The sequence below is a fragment of the Chiloscyllium punctatum genome, chromosome 2, assembly GCF_047496795.1.
Source record: "Chiloscyllium punctatum isolate Juve2018m chromosome 2, sChiPun1.3, whole genome shotgun sequence".
Lineage (NCBI taxonomy): Eukaryota > Metazoa > Chordata > Chondrichthyes > Orectolobiformes > Hemiscylliidae > Chiloscyllium > Chiloscyllium punctatum.
Window position 1 is genome coordinate 47522471 of NC_092740.1, and position 15689 is coordinate 47538159.

At 39.0% G+C, this 15689-nt stretch overlaps 1 protein-coding gene across 1 annotated transcript in view; it reads right to left on the reverse strand.

Annotated features, from left to right (window-relative positions):
- The window catches only part of rad17 (RAD17 checkpoint clamp loader component), a 62384-nt gene that overhangs the window by 29334 nt on the left and 17361 nt on the right, over nt 1–15689 (reverse strand). Inside the window, exons 6-11 of the mRNA XM_072582131.1 lie at nt 15301–15437; nt 14830–14882; nt 9375–9500; nt 5065–5134; nt 2879–2990; nt 719–913 (exon numbers count right to left, since the gene is read on the reverse strand). Coding sequence (XP_072438232.1) covers nt 719–913; nt 2879–2990; nt 5065–5134; nt 9375–9500; nt 14830–14882; nt 15301–15437 — 693 coding nt within the window. The remainder of the gene's footprint in view (nt 1–718; nt 914–2878; nt 2991–5064; nt 5135–9374; nt 9501–14829; nt 14883–15300; nt 15438–15689) is intronic.

Here is a 15689-nt window from a genome sequence, read left to right on the forward strand (position 1 = left end):
ACATCGGTTTTCTTAACCAAGGACCCTATCCACTAACTGACAGGGCCCACAGACTTGTCTGACCCATTTCCTGCAACTACCCTCACCCATGTCAGACATTTCCATCACTTCTGTTTCATCCCTTACCATCCCTCCCAGAACAGGCATCCTCTTGTCCTCACTTCCCATGACAGTAGCCTCTGCATTCAAAGATCATCTTCCACGATTTCTACCACCTCCCAATTCATCTTTGCCTGCTCTTGCCTCAGCATTCTGCAGGAACCTTTCCATCCATAACATCCTGGACTACTCTTATACTCCTTATACTATGTCATCCTTACCCTCATGGCACCTCCCATGCAATTGCAGAAATTGTAATACTTGCCCTTTTACCTCTTACTGCCCCATATCATACTTTGTAACATTATAAGTGCAAAATAATCTTTAGATAATCTGACTCAAGAAGAAACCAGTTAGTCATAATTCACCTCAGGATATGCCTACTTCGATCAATTAAATGTTGAGGCCTTAAAAATAATGTAAATCCATTTAATTTAGGAATTTAATATATTATTCAAAATAGGATAACAAGCCTGCTCGATAATAAATACATTGAATCCTGTACAAGCAACAAGACCTCAGGAGATCCAGTTTCATCCCACATCAAATTGTAGAAAACAGCAGATTGGACACATGCAAACAGATTTGAAAGAAGCTGTCAAAAACTTGTTCAACTTACGTTTGCAATAGATTATTTTTCCCAGAGCTCGAAACAGGAAGAGAGATTGGTCTTTGCTTCCAATGGTGTGCAGGCCACCTCCTTTTTCATTTACCTTTGAAGACTTTTCTTTACGTTTGCCTCTTGAAGACGTGCTTGCTTTTATTAACACTTTTCCTTTATGATTCTGTGTTGAATTCAGTTCCAATGGGCAGCCTGAGTTGTCAGAAGATGACCATGTTTAATGTGTATACAGATATACATGCAGAGAATCTGCAATTATGAAATACGTTGCAGTAGAAATCTGAAGCAGCTACTATGTAGAAGGTAATTGAATAAAATAGGGAATATCATTTTAAAATTGATTACCTTCAGCACATGAGAACAATTTATAATAGCAGCAGTTTCAGCAAGTTTATCACTGGAGTGACTCATGTTACAAAGACACAACAACTGACACCATACTACATCATTGTTCATAAAAATCTTGTGTAGAAATTTAATCTGTTCTTCCTTCCTGCTAAAAGTAGGGGCTCATACTGGAATATGGTTTCACAAGCACCAAAAGCCCATGATGCCCTGAAAAAAAGAGTCACCAATCCTAAAAGTATAACTTAGGCAACTCACAGTGGCAGCTATTTTTACTGTAGATGCAACCGCAGCTCATTGGGATTCTGTTTCCGTACAATTTTCAGATTCCTTTAATGCAGGTACCACTAAGTGGTCAGAAGCAGAGCTGATTGCTTCTTAAATTTCCTAGCTCAATTAGGATTAAATCAATCATACCTGCTATATATGTTCCTGTCTCACCATAGAATAATTGACTCAAAACATTGAATTTTCCTACGAAGTATGGTTGGGCAAACTTCCAATCTCCTTAAATAGAGTATATATCTGTGCGCACAGAGTTTGTAAGTATTCCCTTCAGAAATTCCTGTGTCCGCATTTAAGATGTCCACATAAAGAGGTCATATGTCAATTGCAACTCTTACTTAGTGGTGTAGTACCTCATTTTTGCCTCTCCTAGAGCTTCAACCTGTCTTGTACCTCTGCTCCAACAACTCTACTTCTGTTTTTTATTGAATGCTTTATCCTATTTATAGTGAGCTAGCAAAACATGCAGCATATTGTAAAATAAAGAATGCACAACTTTAAAGGGTTGAATAAACTTGTGATCCACAGTTTGGTTATATCATCTGTAACTGCATCACCGGAAGACTACACTTGATAGTAATTCCCATGGGAAATTCACAAATTATATTTTGTTTATATTCACCAGTTAAACTTTGAAGTTCACTCTGATGTACTTAGCGCTTGTGTGATCCTGTACCAATGGCTCTGAAGGTGGGAGGGGTAAAATATAGAATCAGTTGCCCTATCCACCACCATCTACTTTCTACCCCCCCACCAACACCCACACCACCACCACCCCATTCGTGCTGCAATGTTACGAGTAGTAGGGTGGTATAACTGACTGACACCACTGATCCAATTGATGTTTTTCAGTGAGCAATTAATCACCACCAGGGGCCTCATCCTGTGCTTAACAAGTGGCAGCGGTGAGGGACACCTTCCTAATAGGCCCTCTTGGCTCTGAAGGACATTCCACATGGCCAAGCCATGTGGCCTCTAGATTCCTCCCTAATCATGACCTCTCAAACATGGCCACCCACCTCCCCATCTCTTGCCCAACTGAGGCCTGTCACCTGAACATCAGGAGAAACACTCAGTTACTTGCAGAGCTCGATCCAGTGCAGCTCAAGTGCTGAGTGCAGTCTAGCATTTGCCACCACTTTCAGTGATACTGCCAGTATTGAACAGTTGCTGGTCTGAGATTGGCCAGCAGCTGAGACAGGACTTCCTGTCTGAAGAGAGGAAGTCCTACCATCAGTTTATTAATGACAAGTGGGTTAATAAATGGTCATATGGCAACAATTTCCTTCCTTGGCAGAGCTCCTCACCCTGATCTTTTGGCAAGAGGATGAGGACGAAGACTATGGTGCTGTAAGATTTCAGCCCTTCAATGCCATGACATGCTAGGTTTTAAAATCCACACAAAATATATTTCATTAACATTTAATTATTTAATTTTGCAGTTTTATTTTTACCAATCACTAATTCTGTATCGGTAAACCATTTATTCAGTTAATTTATTCTCAATTTACCCTTTTAAATAGTTACCTTTCACTGATGTAAACTGGAGATTGTTTATTGCACTTCTGATATCTCCTGCACTGCCTTTACAGAGAAACTCCAGTACAGTTTTGTCAGGAACAGCAGTCTTTCCATCATTCTGCATTGCAGGATATTAAGAAAATTTTATCTGTTATTTTTATTTGGATAAAAAACATCAGCTTCACTAACCAACTGACTGTCTCTTGCTTACTGTCAATAATATCAGTCCTCACATGAACAATCCTCATCCTGAGCAATAGTTGCAAATCAACAATTAATTAACTTAGCAAATATAAGTTATAAAGGCGAAGTTGAAAAGGATTTGCAAACATAATTCTTACAACACATTTAGAAAAAAGGTCTTCAACAAGAATATTCAAGTACAGTTTGTACCTCAGTTATCTGATACTCTCTGGTCCAGTAAACTGTGCCTGTGCTCACAGTACTTCAGTTTAAGTCAGCACTTGTCTCACAATTTTGGAGGTTAATTTTAAGAAGTCACTATCCAGTTTACCGTGACTTATAGAATGGGTTTACTATTTAAACATGGTTAGATTCCTTCCTCCCTATCAACTCAGAACTCCACCAGGAGGTGCTAGTGATTGGAAGTGCCTCCTCAAATTTGTCCTTCAGCTCCAACCTCAGCTTTCTCAAGAAAACAAATAGTGAAGGCCAAGATGGCCAGAAAGAAAAGCAACACAAGGCACAAACCGAGCTTTGGTCTCAGTGGGGGAGAAGTGGCTTGGGCCAGGAGCCTAAACTGTACTGGACATTGTTTTGAGTGGTCTGGCCTAGGCTATAACAGTCTTAAGCAAGCAGCCCAGACCAAAACTTTGCGATTTGTTTTGGTTAAATGTACAGTGAAAATTACCTGGAAAATTACCTGAAGTTCGCGAGGTTGACTACCAGGTTTTAAAAACAGAAAAAATCTATTCACAAAATTACACAATGAAACACAAAGAACATAATAATGAACCCCTACAGAACTCAGTCGATCCAAACTCGACTTAAATTATGCTGTTCCGAATATACACAACAGTCCCAATAAGCAAACCCTCTTAAAATACAGTTTTTAAAAAAATGGAACAGATGCTTACAGGTTGAAGTTACAAGAGCAGAAAGAGAGACAGCCTGATAGTCCACTGCTGAACTCCCAACTAATTCTGGACTGAACTGCTCAGCACGAGAGCTGACCACTTCCTTTCCATTATACAGGTCACTTCTAAAACATCACCACCTTGGGCTGAAGTCTCATCTGTTTACATATAAATAAAAAGGCCTCTCAATCCCTTTAATCTCTGTACCAAACCAGTCTAAATCAGCACCAGGAGCGTTTTATTACCCCTCTGAAAAAAAACCAAGGACACTGTATCCTTGAGAAAAGGAACAGTTAGAATAAAAAAGGGACCAGCTTTGTGACAACATATAAAATTTGTGGGCCAGGCAGTATCCGAGGAGCAGCAGAATCAACATTTCAGGCATAAGCTCTTCATCAGGTACTGATGTTTCTGATGAAGGGGTTATGCCCAAAATATCGATTCTCCTGCTCTTTGGATGCTGCCTGACCTGCTGTGCTTTTCCAGCCGCGCACTCTCCACTTTGATCTCCAGTCCTCACTTTCTCCATATAGAATGTGGGGTCTGGGAAATTCTCTGCTCCACAAAAGCTCAGTCCAGGTACTGCTGGATATGGAGGAACAACTTGTAATTACTGAAACAGCTCTGATTTGAGATGTGGATATATATTAAGTAGCCTAGTATAATAGTGAACATTGATTTTTTTTTTCTCAAACATCATCTCGGCCATGCTAAATTGCCCGTAGTGTTAGGTAAGGGGTAGATGTAGGGATATGGGTGGGTTGCGCTTCGGCGGTGCGGTGTGGACTTGTTGGGCCGAAGGGCCTGTTTCCACACTGTAAGTAATCTAATCTAATCTAATCTAATCTAATCTAATCTCCTTTAAATTTGGAATCAGCTCTGCTGTTCTTCTCTGTATATTCCTGAGACACTGTTAATAAGACAGTGCCCAGAATCAAATTTAATATTCTCAAATGAGATCTGATTCTGTTACTATAAATTCTGCAACTTACCAGGGAGCTACTGACACCCAAAACAAAAAGAAGTTTCAAAACAAACACTCGCAACAAGTCAGGTTAAATATTGAAAAAAGTTAATCCTTGTGTTAAAACTTACCTTACGAGCCTCTTGAGAAGCTATTCTACTTAAAACTTTTAACATGCTTGTGGGAGCCACAGGATTAAAACTGGCAAAAGAAAAAAAACAGGGGAATGTATTCAATATAATGGATCATGGCAGAAATGGAAAATCTTGATTTAGAATTCAACAGGAATGCAATGATAAACATGTGATGAGCCTCACAATGGTGTTATTTTTATTAGGTGACCATAGAGACCAGCCCATTCCAGGTTCAATCTTCGGTAAAACCAAAATAATCTCATTTTAGCCACTAATGAACAAGATGATAGGAAATCTCAAGCTTGGGAGAAGGATAACAGAAAAAAAAAAGGGCAGAATTTGTTACTTGTGACGTCTAGCCCTGCATGTATTGGATGGAGACAGGATCAGACATGCAGGGAGACCTAGTTCTGAACGCTCAGGTAAATAAATTCAAAGTTATGGCAGCAAAGAAACTACGAGAAACATTTAAAGAAATTATTCACTGTTTTTGACAAAAATATGCTCTTTTAAAGCAAAAGCTGGTGACAAAGATTCAGCAATGGCTTATGAAGAACAATACTGGCTATTAATTTCTTATAAAGGGGTGCAAGAGTCAATGCATGTTTCCTTTGGCTGGTGAGTTAAGAACCAGAACACATGGTCTCAGGTTAAGGGATAAACCACTTAAGACTGAGACAAAGAGGAATTTCTTCACTCAGAGGGTCAGGAATCTTGGGCAATTTTCTAACCCGGAAGGCTGTAGAAACTCAATTATTAAGCATGTTCGGTACAGAAATCAAGAGAGATTCCTGAACACTAATTACATCAGGGATATGGGAACAGTGCAGGAATGGCATGGAAATAGATGATCAGTAGTGATCTGACTGAATGGGGTAGCAGGCTCAATAGGTGAGTATCATACCCTTCCTTCTATGCGTCTATTAAAAGAAGATTCTTACAAGGTTGTAAAGAACAAAGTCAGCCTGAGGATTGGGGAAGTTTTAGAAATCAATGAAAGGGGACCAAAAAGTTCATTAAAAAGGGAAAATAGATTATGAACAGAAATACAGATTGTAAAAGCTTATACAAACATATAAAGAAAAGTACTGTACTAAGAGTAAATGTTAGCGCTTTAGAGGTTGAGACAGAATAAGCAATGAGAAGGGAGGAAATTTCAGAGACACTGAACAAATACAGTTCCTCTAAGTTCACAGTAGAAGACACAAAATGCATCCTGCAATAGAAAGTCGCCAAGGGGTTAATAAAGAGCAAGTAACTTAAAGCAAATCAATACTAGCATAGATAAATACTGGAGAAATTGAAGGGCTAAAATCTCCAGGACATGATGGCTTATATTGAGGATTTTAAAAGAGGTAGTTGTAGAGATAGCGGATGAACTGGGTATAATTTTACAGCACTTCCTCAATTATAGAATGGTATCAGAGATCGTAAGTTCGCAAAAGTAACATGGCCATTGAAGGAAGGAAGACAAAAAAAGAAAACAGGTTACTACAGGCCAATTAACATGATACTGGTTATTAAGAAAATGGTGGAATTTATTCAAGTCTTCATAAAGCACTTCGAAAAATAAAGTTGTAGTACAATCAAAGCAAGTATGATTTTGAAGAAAAGGAAATAGTGTTTAACAAATTTAGTTTTGTTTTGTATATGTATCCAGCAGGTAGACAAAGAGTAGCTAAATATGTAGTGTAGATAAATTTCCAAAAGGCATTTGAAGAAGATGGTACAAAAAAAGATTTACATACGATGTCGGTGCTTGTGCAATGGGGGGTAATACATTGCCATGGATTAAGAGTTGGTTAATGAACCAGAAGCAGAGAGTCAGAAGAGAGCAGTTCAAGTTAAGTCCAAAGGAGTTGGAAAGATCAGTACTGCGCCCAGGTGAACAGTGGAAAGCACTAAAGATTATTTAATATTTCAACAAAAGTATTTTCCATTTAAAAATGAAACCTCAGAAGGGAATATGGCTAATTAAGGATTGTCTTAGATGAGTGTTTGTATTAGATTATCCTTGTTTAAAAATACTTGTTAAATCTCTTAAATTTTTAATCCCTTTTTATCAAATGTTTGGTTGCTTTCTAGTGATCTCTAATACAGTCTATTCCCAGGCTTATTACCATTCTTTGGAATATTATAAGCGTCCTTCTTTAAATTAATAATATCCTGAATAATTTTCAGGGTAGGAACGTGCAGCAAGTCAGCACTGTGAAGCAGACAGGGAGACTGGACCTGTGCAACAAGGGCAGTGGGAGATTAAAAACTGGCAGCAGCAAGCCACTTTTAGTTTGTTTCTACTTGTCAGCGCTGAAGTGTAACATCACAGGAAAACAGGCATGGGACTGATAGATGTTTTTTGTTTTGAGTGATAAAGTGGTTTAAAAATCAGGAAATGCTATTACAGTTGAAGTGTACAGTTTAGAAATTCACTTTAAAAATATTTAACATCCAATTTAATTAATTAAAATCAAGCAGAAATGACTGGATGTTTTTCCACTTGTAGTATGTAGGAGCTGATGGAGATGATGCCAGTGCAATCCATAGTGACGACACTGACAGCAAGTGTTAGCTCTTGCGAATCTTGAGATTTAGATTAAGTAAGTAAATGGGCAATACCATGGCAGATGGAACGTAATATAGACAAACAAGAAGTTATAACTTTAGCAGTAAGATTGCATATACTTGTACAAGGAAAACAGAAAATTAGCTTGCAGGTACAGAAAGCAATCAGGAACACAAATCATGTGTTGGCCTTAATTACAAGAGGATTGGAGTACAGGAATAAAAAAAAAAGCCTTACTACAATTGTACTTGACTTGATTAATCATTCCTCAAGTATTGTTTTCAATTTTGGCTACCATATCCAAGGAAGGATTTACTTGCACTGGAGGAAGGAGAGTCAAGGTTCGCGACATTGGTTCCTGGGACAGCAAGACTGTCCTATCTGGAGAGGCTAAATAGATTGGATCTATATTCTCTGGAGTTTTAGATGAAATGAGTGGGGATCTCATTGAAACACAAGTTTCTGAAAATAAGAAAAACACCAAGATTGTTCTGTCTGAGTTGGGGAAACTAGAACACAGGGGCTCTGACTCAGAAAAGGCATTGATCATTTCAGAGAAATTATTTTTACTCAAACCTGTGAACCTTTGGAATTCTCTATCCAAAAAGGTACTGACATTGACTCAAGGCTGAAAGACGTAGATTTTCAGTCTCTCAGGACACCAAGGGATAAAGGAGCCGGGTGGAAAGTACAGTTGAGACACATGGTCAGCCATGACTGTACTGAATAGCAGAGTAAGCCGAAAAGAGCCATGTGATCTACTTGTGCCCCTATTTCTCATGTTTTGCTTGGCTGTAATGCCTTTCATAATGATTATCCCATTAACACCCACGATTAAGGCCACACATGAAGAATTGATATGTGGGAAAGACACTTGGTAGATTGCTGGCAAAAATGAAATACCATCCAAACAGTTCTGTTCATAGGCAGGACAGGATTTTAAAAAGCTACCATATAAAAGGTTTGGTCTCCATAGGTCTTAGCAGACCACAGAGCTGCTTTGTCATTAGTTAGAGACAACTAATGATGGTTTAGCTTGAGGTCACCATACCTCAGATGAGGGAGAGGTTGAAAAGGAAAGACTGTCATAGAAACCTCAACTGATGCAGGAACTGAACCCATACTGTTGGCTCAACTCTGCATGACAAATCAGCCATTCAACCAGCTGAGCTAATCAACTCCTGCTGCCCAAAATAGCAACGCTGGAGACTTCACTACCATTTGCTGTTGCTTGACAGCATTAAAATGCTCACTCAACAACTCCCCATGGTTCCATTGACAGTACCTTCCAAACCATGATCTCCAATGTCTATCAGGAGATGGGTAGCAACAACACCTTGCAAGCCAAATACCATCCTGGCTTGGAACAGTATTAGCATTCCCCTACTGTCACTGGGTCAAAATCCTAGAGGTCCCTTGCCATTGACTGTAGCAGCCTCTGAAGGTAGCTCACCACCACTTTTACAATGTTAATTGGGGATGGGAAATGAATGCTAGCCTAGCCAGTAATGCCCACAATACCTGATCGGTTAAAAAAAAAAGTGGAAATATGAGCAAATTTTAAAAATGAAAAAAAGTTGAAATTTAAAAAACATCCAGGAAATAATTTAATTGCAGATCATAATGCACTTATTTTATTGTGTAAACCATATAAGAGGATCAGCAGCACATATTTAAACCAGTCAAAAGAAATACTCCATCACCGAAACATGATTTGTCATTAAATTGCTGAGTTAGTACTTGCCTTATGTTAGCGATACCCAATTCCTCTTGGATGTCTTTAGGGAAGAGTAACCGATGACCACCATCTCCACTAACACTATCAGAAATTATAAACACCAATGGACATCTTGCTGCCTGCACAAATCTCCTATTAAAAGGACAGATTATTTAACATTTCTTTCTGTGCTTAAATTTCATATTTTATCAACAGATTTTAAATTCTCTTCTCGTGAAATGTTATGTATTTACCAAAGATTCCAGAAATATCAAAGAGCTTGTTTCGAAAACCCTAACACAATGTGTTAATCATTTTATTCTGAGCTCTACTATTTTAAGTTTTGGTAGTCATTTTATATAGTTTATACACTTCAAGAAATCAACAATCTTTCATAACATTGCCATCAACTTAAATTAAAATAAAATCATAGAATCGCAGAATCCCTATAGTCTGGAAGCAGACCATAGAGTCCACACTGACCCTCCAAACAGCATCCCACCCAGACTAACCCACCACCCTACCCTATCCCTGTAACCCTACGCTTCCCATGGCTAATCTGCTAGTCTAATCGACGTTCCTGATGAAGGACTCTGGCCTGAAACATCGATTTTCCTGCTCCTCAGATGCTGCCTGACCTGCTGTGCTTTACCAGCAACACATTCAACTCTGATCTCCAGCATCTGCAGACCTCATGGTCTTCTAATCTGCAGACCCCTGGACACTATGGGCAATTTAGCATGGCCAATCAACCTAACCTGCAAATGTTTGGTCTGTGGAAACCACAGCACCTGGAGGAAACCCGCACAGACACGGGGAGAATGTGCAAACACCACATAACCAGTCGCCCAAGGGTGAAATAGAACCCAGGCCCCTGGCGCTGTAAGGCAGCAATGCTAACCACTGAGTCATGCGCTGCCCCTATAAACATGACTTGTAGATGAAGGTTGTGAAAAATACTTAACCAAACTGAGTGAATCAGACGTAAATTGGTGTCAGCTCTGATGAGTCATCTAGACTTGAAGCATTAGCTTGCTCGCTCTCCATGGACGCTGCCTGACCTACTGAGATCTCCAGGATGTTTCTGGTACAGATTCCAGCATCGGCAGTAATTTTCTCATAAATTGGCCATTTACAGCTTTGCTTTCACCAACTATAGTTCAGTAGGTAGACTTTTCCACAGTCAGTATTATACCTTAGTCATCTTATTAGGCCAGTAGAAACTAAGTGAAAGCGACTTAAAGTGTGAAGTGAGAAAACAATCACAGGCATGTATTCAACAACAGGTCAAAAGTGATTCTAACTCATGCAGCAAAGTTGCAGAACAAATTATTTGGGGTATAATCACTTTGGCACATAAGCGACACTTGTACAGTTTATCTTTAATGTATGCCATGCTGAGTTATGATTGTGCACAAGATGAAGTACAGGAATTTAAGTTTGTTTATATGCTTAGTATAGGCAAGTAGAAACTTAAAGCCAAGTGCTAGCAATAACCTGAACTATCAAAATCAATAAATTTTAGTGTAGAAATAAAATTCTTAATGTCAGTCTACTGTATCTGTTCACAGAACTTACGAATAATTTATTGTGGTGCAACATTTTTAAATTTATGTATTACATCATTTGAGAGTTTGGATTTTGAATGAGTGGCATGAGGATTTTAGTCTGTGTGTATGAGGGGCTTAAATGATTAATACACCAGTATTTAAAATCCTCCTGGAATTATAATGGGAATTTATTTATATTCTGTGTATTTTATGATCAGAGAGAAAATGTGGATAGTTATTATCTTTGTTATGGTTTAGAGGAATCAAGAATTGATCACTGCTGCAGGATAACCCCAAGATGGGAAATCCTTTAGGTGCAGGTCACAGAAGACTAGGTGTGGGTCAGATATAAGAATAGTTCCACCTTGAGGAAGGAGCTAGTTTAGGACACTGAAGAGAAAGGTTCTCAGTACAGGATCAGACTTGTCCAGCAGCACCATCTGCAGGGATTAAAAAAGGGTATTCATCATACTATCCAGCACTTGTTCCTTGTGGGTATGATGCAGTGTAGACCAATTGAAGGGAAATTTTTGAATGCCATAAAGGGCAACATTGTGACATGATGCAATAAGCCACAGAATCCCCACAGTATGGAAACAGGCTTTCTAACAGCAGCCCACCCAGACCCACTCCCCTAATATTCAGCATTTACCCCAGACTAATAAACCTAACCTACACATCCCTGAACACTATGGGCAATTCAGTCAATTCACCTAACCCACACACCTTTGGATTGTGGGAGGAAACCAGAGCACCCAGAGGAAACCCACACTGAAGTGGGAGAATGTGCAAACTCCATACAGACACAGTCGCCCGAGGTGGGAAACGAACCGGAGTCCCTGGTGCTGTGAGGCAGCAATCTAACAACTAATCCAATGTACCATTTTATCTGCTGTGGAATGTTTGTGGGGGGTGAGGACTGCTTTGTCTTTTACCCAGCTGTTCTTTTTTTTTTTAAAATCGCCTCTGAGGGTCTCTTTCATTTATGCTTGGCATGCATCTTCACCAATGCCTACACTAACTACATGTTCTCCACCTTTACAAACAATTGTTTACCTTATTATGGCCACTTACATTGAAATATTTTGATTTGGCCAAAACATGAACTTACCATGTCAAACACACCAATTTGCATATTAGGTTAATTCCTTGAACAAGGAAAAAAAAAGTCATGCAAGCATATGGAAGAAGGGTCACTGGACTTGAAACATTAACGCTGCTTTCTCTCCATAGATGTTTCCAGATTTGCTGGAGAAACTCAACTGCTTTGGTTTTTGTTTCATGCAAACTCATAACCAATTATGCAAAGTATCCATCCCTATTCCGAGCATAGCATAACTGTTATGGACTAGGCCAGACCAAAACATTCTTAAGCAGGCAGCCCCAGACCATAACTTTACAGTTTGCTTTGGTCAGTGTACAGTGAAAATTACACAGACTAAAATAGCTAGGTTGACTACTAGATTTTAAAACAGACAAAAATGTATTCACAAAAATACACAATGAAACACAGAACAGAATAAAGAACCCCTACAGAACACAATCTATCCAAACTAGACTTAATTAGGCTGTTCCGAATATGCACAACATCCAAATAAGCAAACTCCCTTCAAAACCCAGTATAAAGGAACACATGCTTACAGGTTGAAGATGAAGGGCAGAAAGAGAGGCAGAGAGGGATTCCACACAGCTCAATGCTGAGCTCCTTACCAGTTCAGGACTGAAATAAACTGCTCAGCTCAGCTAGAGAGCTGACCACTCCCCTTTCTTTATACAGGTCACTTCTAAAGCACGACCACTTTGGCCTGAAGTCTCATCTGTTTACATATAAACAAAAGGCTTCTCAAAATTCTTTAGTGAAAGTAGACAATTACCCTGGACTAGATGGGATTTATCAGAGGATTCTCTGGGAAGCTAGGTAGGAGATAGCAGAGCCTTTGGCTTTGATATTTGAGTTAGGGGCACTTGGATAAACTGCAGAATTGGGCTGAGAGGTGGCAAATGGAGTTCAATGCAGCTAAATGTGAGGTGATTCACTTTGGGAAGAATAACAGGAAGGCAGAGTACTGGGTCAATGGAAAGATTCTTGATAGGGTGGATGTGCAGAGGGATCTTGGAGTGCACGTACATAGATCCCTGAAAGTTGCCACCCAGGTGGATAGTGCTGTTAAGAAGGCATACGGTGTGTTAGGTTTCATTGGGTAGAGGAATTGAGTTGTGGAACCGCAATATCTTGCTGAAACTACACAAAACGCTGGTGCGGCCACACTTGGAATATTGTGTGCAGTTCTGGTCACTCCATTACAGAAAGGAGGGTGCAAACATTGGAAAAAGGTTCAGAGGAGATTTACCAGGATGTTGCCTGGTCTGGAGGGAAGGTCTTATGAGGAAAGGCTGAGAGACTTGAACCTGTTCTCATTGGCAAGAAGAGTAAGAGTGGACTTGATAGAGACATATAAGATGATCAGAGGATTAGATAGGTTAGACAGTGTAAGTCTTTTTCCTAGGATGATGACGTCAGCATGTACGAGGGGGCATAACTACAAATTGAGGGGTGATAGATTTAAGACACGGACGTGAGAGGCAGGTTCTTTGCGCAGAGAGTGGCAAGGGCGTGGAATGCCCTACCTGCTAATGTAGTCAACTCAGCCACATTAGGGAGATTTAAACAATCCTTAGATACGCACATGGATGATGATGGGATAGTGTAGGGAAACTAGCTGAGAATAGTTCACAGGTCAGTGCAACAGAGGGCCGAAGGTCCTGTTCTGCGCTGTATTGTTCTATGTTCTATCTCTGATTGGAGCACAGACTGGTTTATTAACCCTCTGAAAAAAAAATCAAGGACAGAGTATCCTTGAGCCAAGGAACACCTTTAGTTAAAAAAAAACTAGCTTTGTGACACAACAAAGCCACTCAAGACTACAATCAACATAGCTCTATATGCTGTAACTCTCTCGATCTTCTACTCTCAAGGAGAGAGCGGAAGAGTCATTCTTGTCTGGAAGGGACTGCCAACGAATGAATGATGACTGTATGTGCTGTAAATTATCATTTTATCTTCTGGCAAGAGAATTGTGCTAGGTCAGTTCTCGGTGTTGTTGTTACTCAAGTTGTCAAACCCATCCCTACCACCCAAGTTTCATCCACAGAAGGGACCAGACAATTGCCTGCTTGGGAAAGTTAGTTTGTATCTGCAAAAGGTCTTTAGAAAATTAGATGAAATATTGACACTACCAGACATAATCACAAAGAAAAAGGACACAGAGCTTTTAATGTTGGGAGAAGTTGAATGGATATTTGAACCATGTGTGCAGCTGGATGGAAACAACAATTGAGAGCTAGACCCTGGAGAACAAATAAAGGATTATTCTCCTGAAAGACATGATTTGTGGAATGCCCGAAAAGAAAATGACTGAACAAAGACCTTAATTAGAAAAGCAGCCATCACAAAGCCAACTGCAGTTATCTATTTTGTTCTGTTGCAGACTGGAATGACGCCAGTGTGGACTTTTATGCTTAATAGTACGCTAGCTGCATTTCTCTTCAAATTGATGCTAGCTTTGGTTTATTTAGGTGATTTTAGACAATGAGAACCCAAGAATAACTGATTTGACATTAAACAAAATCTTTAACAGTTTCAGGCTAGTTTTTAAAATAAATATATAAATCAACATACATTAAGGAATCTCTATTGACACTCAGTTTGGGAGAAATGTTTGATTTTTGAAATTAATACTCCTGGCAAAACAGTAGTTAAGTCAGAAAATTATTCTTGTGTTCATAATGTGTAGAAATTAAGTATGGGTCAATGGCAGTCCTATATCGACTGCTTTAGTAATGCTAAAAACAGTTGGTCAGAAAACTGCAAACGTTTATACTACAAAACAGTACTTCTTTTCACTGATACATATATACTTCTGAAAACTTACCTCAAAATATCATGCATACAAGAAGGTTCTCTATAAAACTGATTTGGAATATCCTGTGAATCAAGAAATAAGAGTTATCCATAGCAGAACACTTAGTTTCTCTGAAGTGAACAAGAAGGTCTGATATTGTGTGAAGTACAAATATGCTCAATGATTGCGAATGATCAATACTTTGATGTTCTAGAATACAAGGTGGACGCTGTATCTATTGTAGGATTCCTACTTTCCTACTGAGCACAAAACACACTTTTCAAACTTTCAAAAAAATTTTGCACACTTCAAAAGTCTATATTTGAAAAGCATGAAAGAGTGGAATGATCAAACATTTAAGGTGCACTACTTTCAAGTAGGTACTAAGTTTTAACAATCACTTTACCGTATTATTCAAAGCATTCACACCCCTTCATTAAACAGATTAATTATGAAAAGATGCTTTACAATGAGCAAGGAATTCAAAAGGATTGTACTCACTTCCACGAGAATCAGTTTTTTGTCTGTCTCCAGTATATCTCCCAGCATCTGAAGCTTTTTGTATTTGTTGGCTCGCAATAAAAATTCTTCGAATAGAATAGACTGTGACTTGCTGATGTGTACCTGAAAACTTGGTTCTGAGGAAAATCAAAAATTTGTTTTTAAAATCTGGAGAAACTTGTTCATATTCTATGCAGGAACTAAAAGTGATAAAGGATGTATTGTTACATGAAGAGTTGCATGAAGGATTTTTTTTACTGTAGCGGGTGATTGAACAGCAAAATATGAATGGCAGCACTAAATTTCTAAATTACCAATAACTTCATGGCATGATCAATTGAAGAGGTCCTTTTTAGCTTTGAGCCTGGGCTAGGAAATCTTCAGGAGGA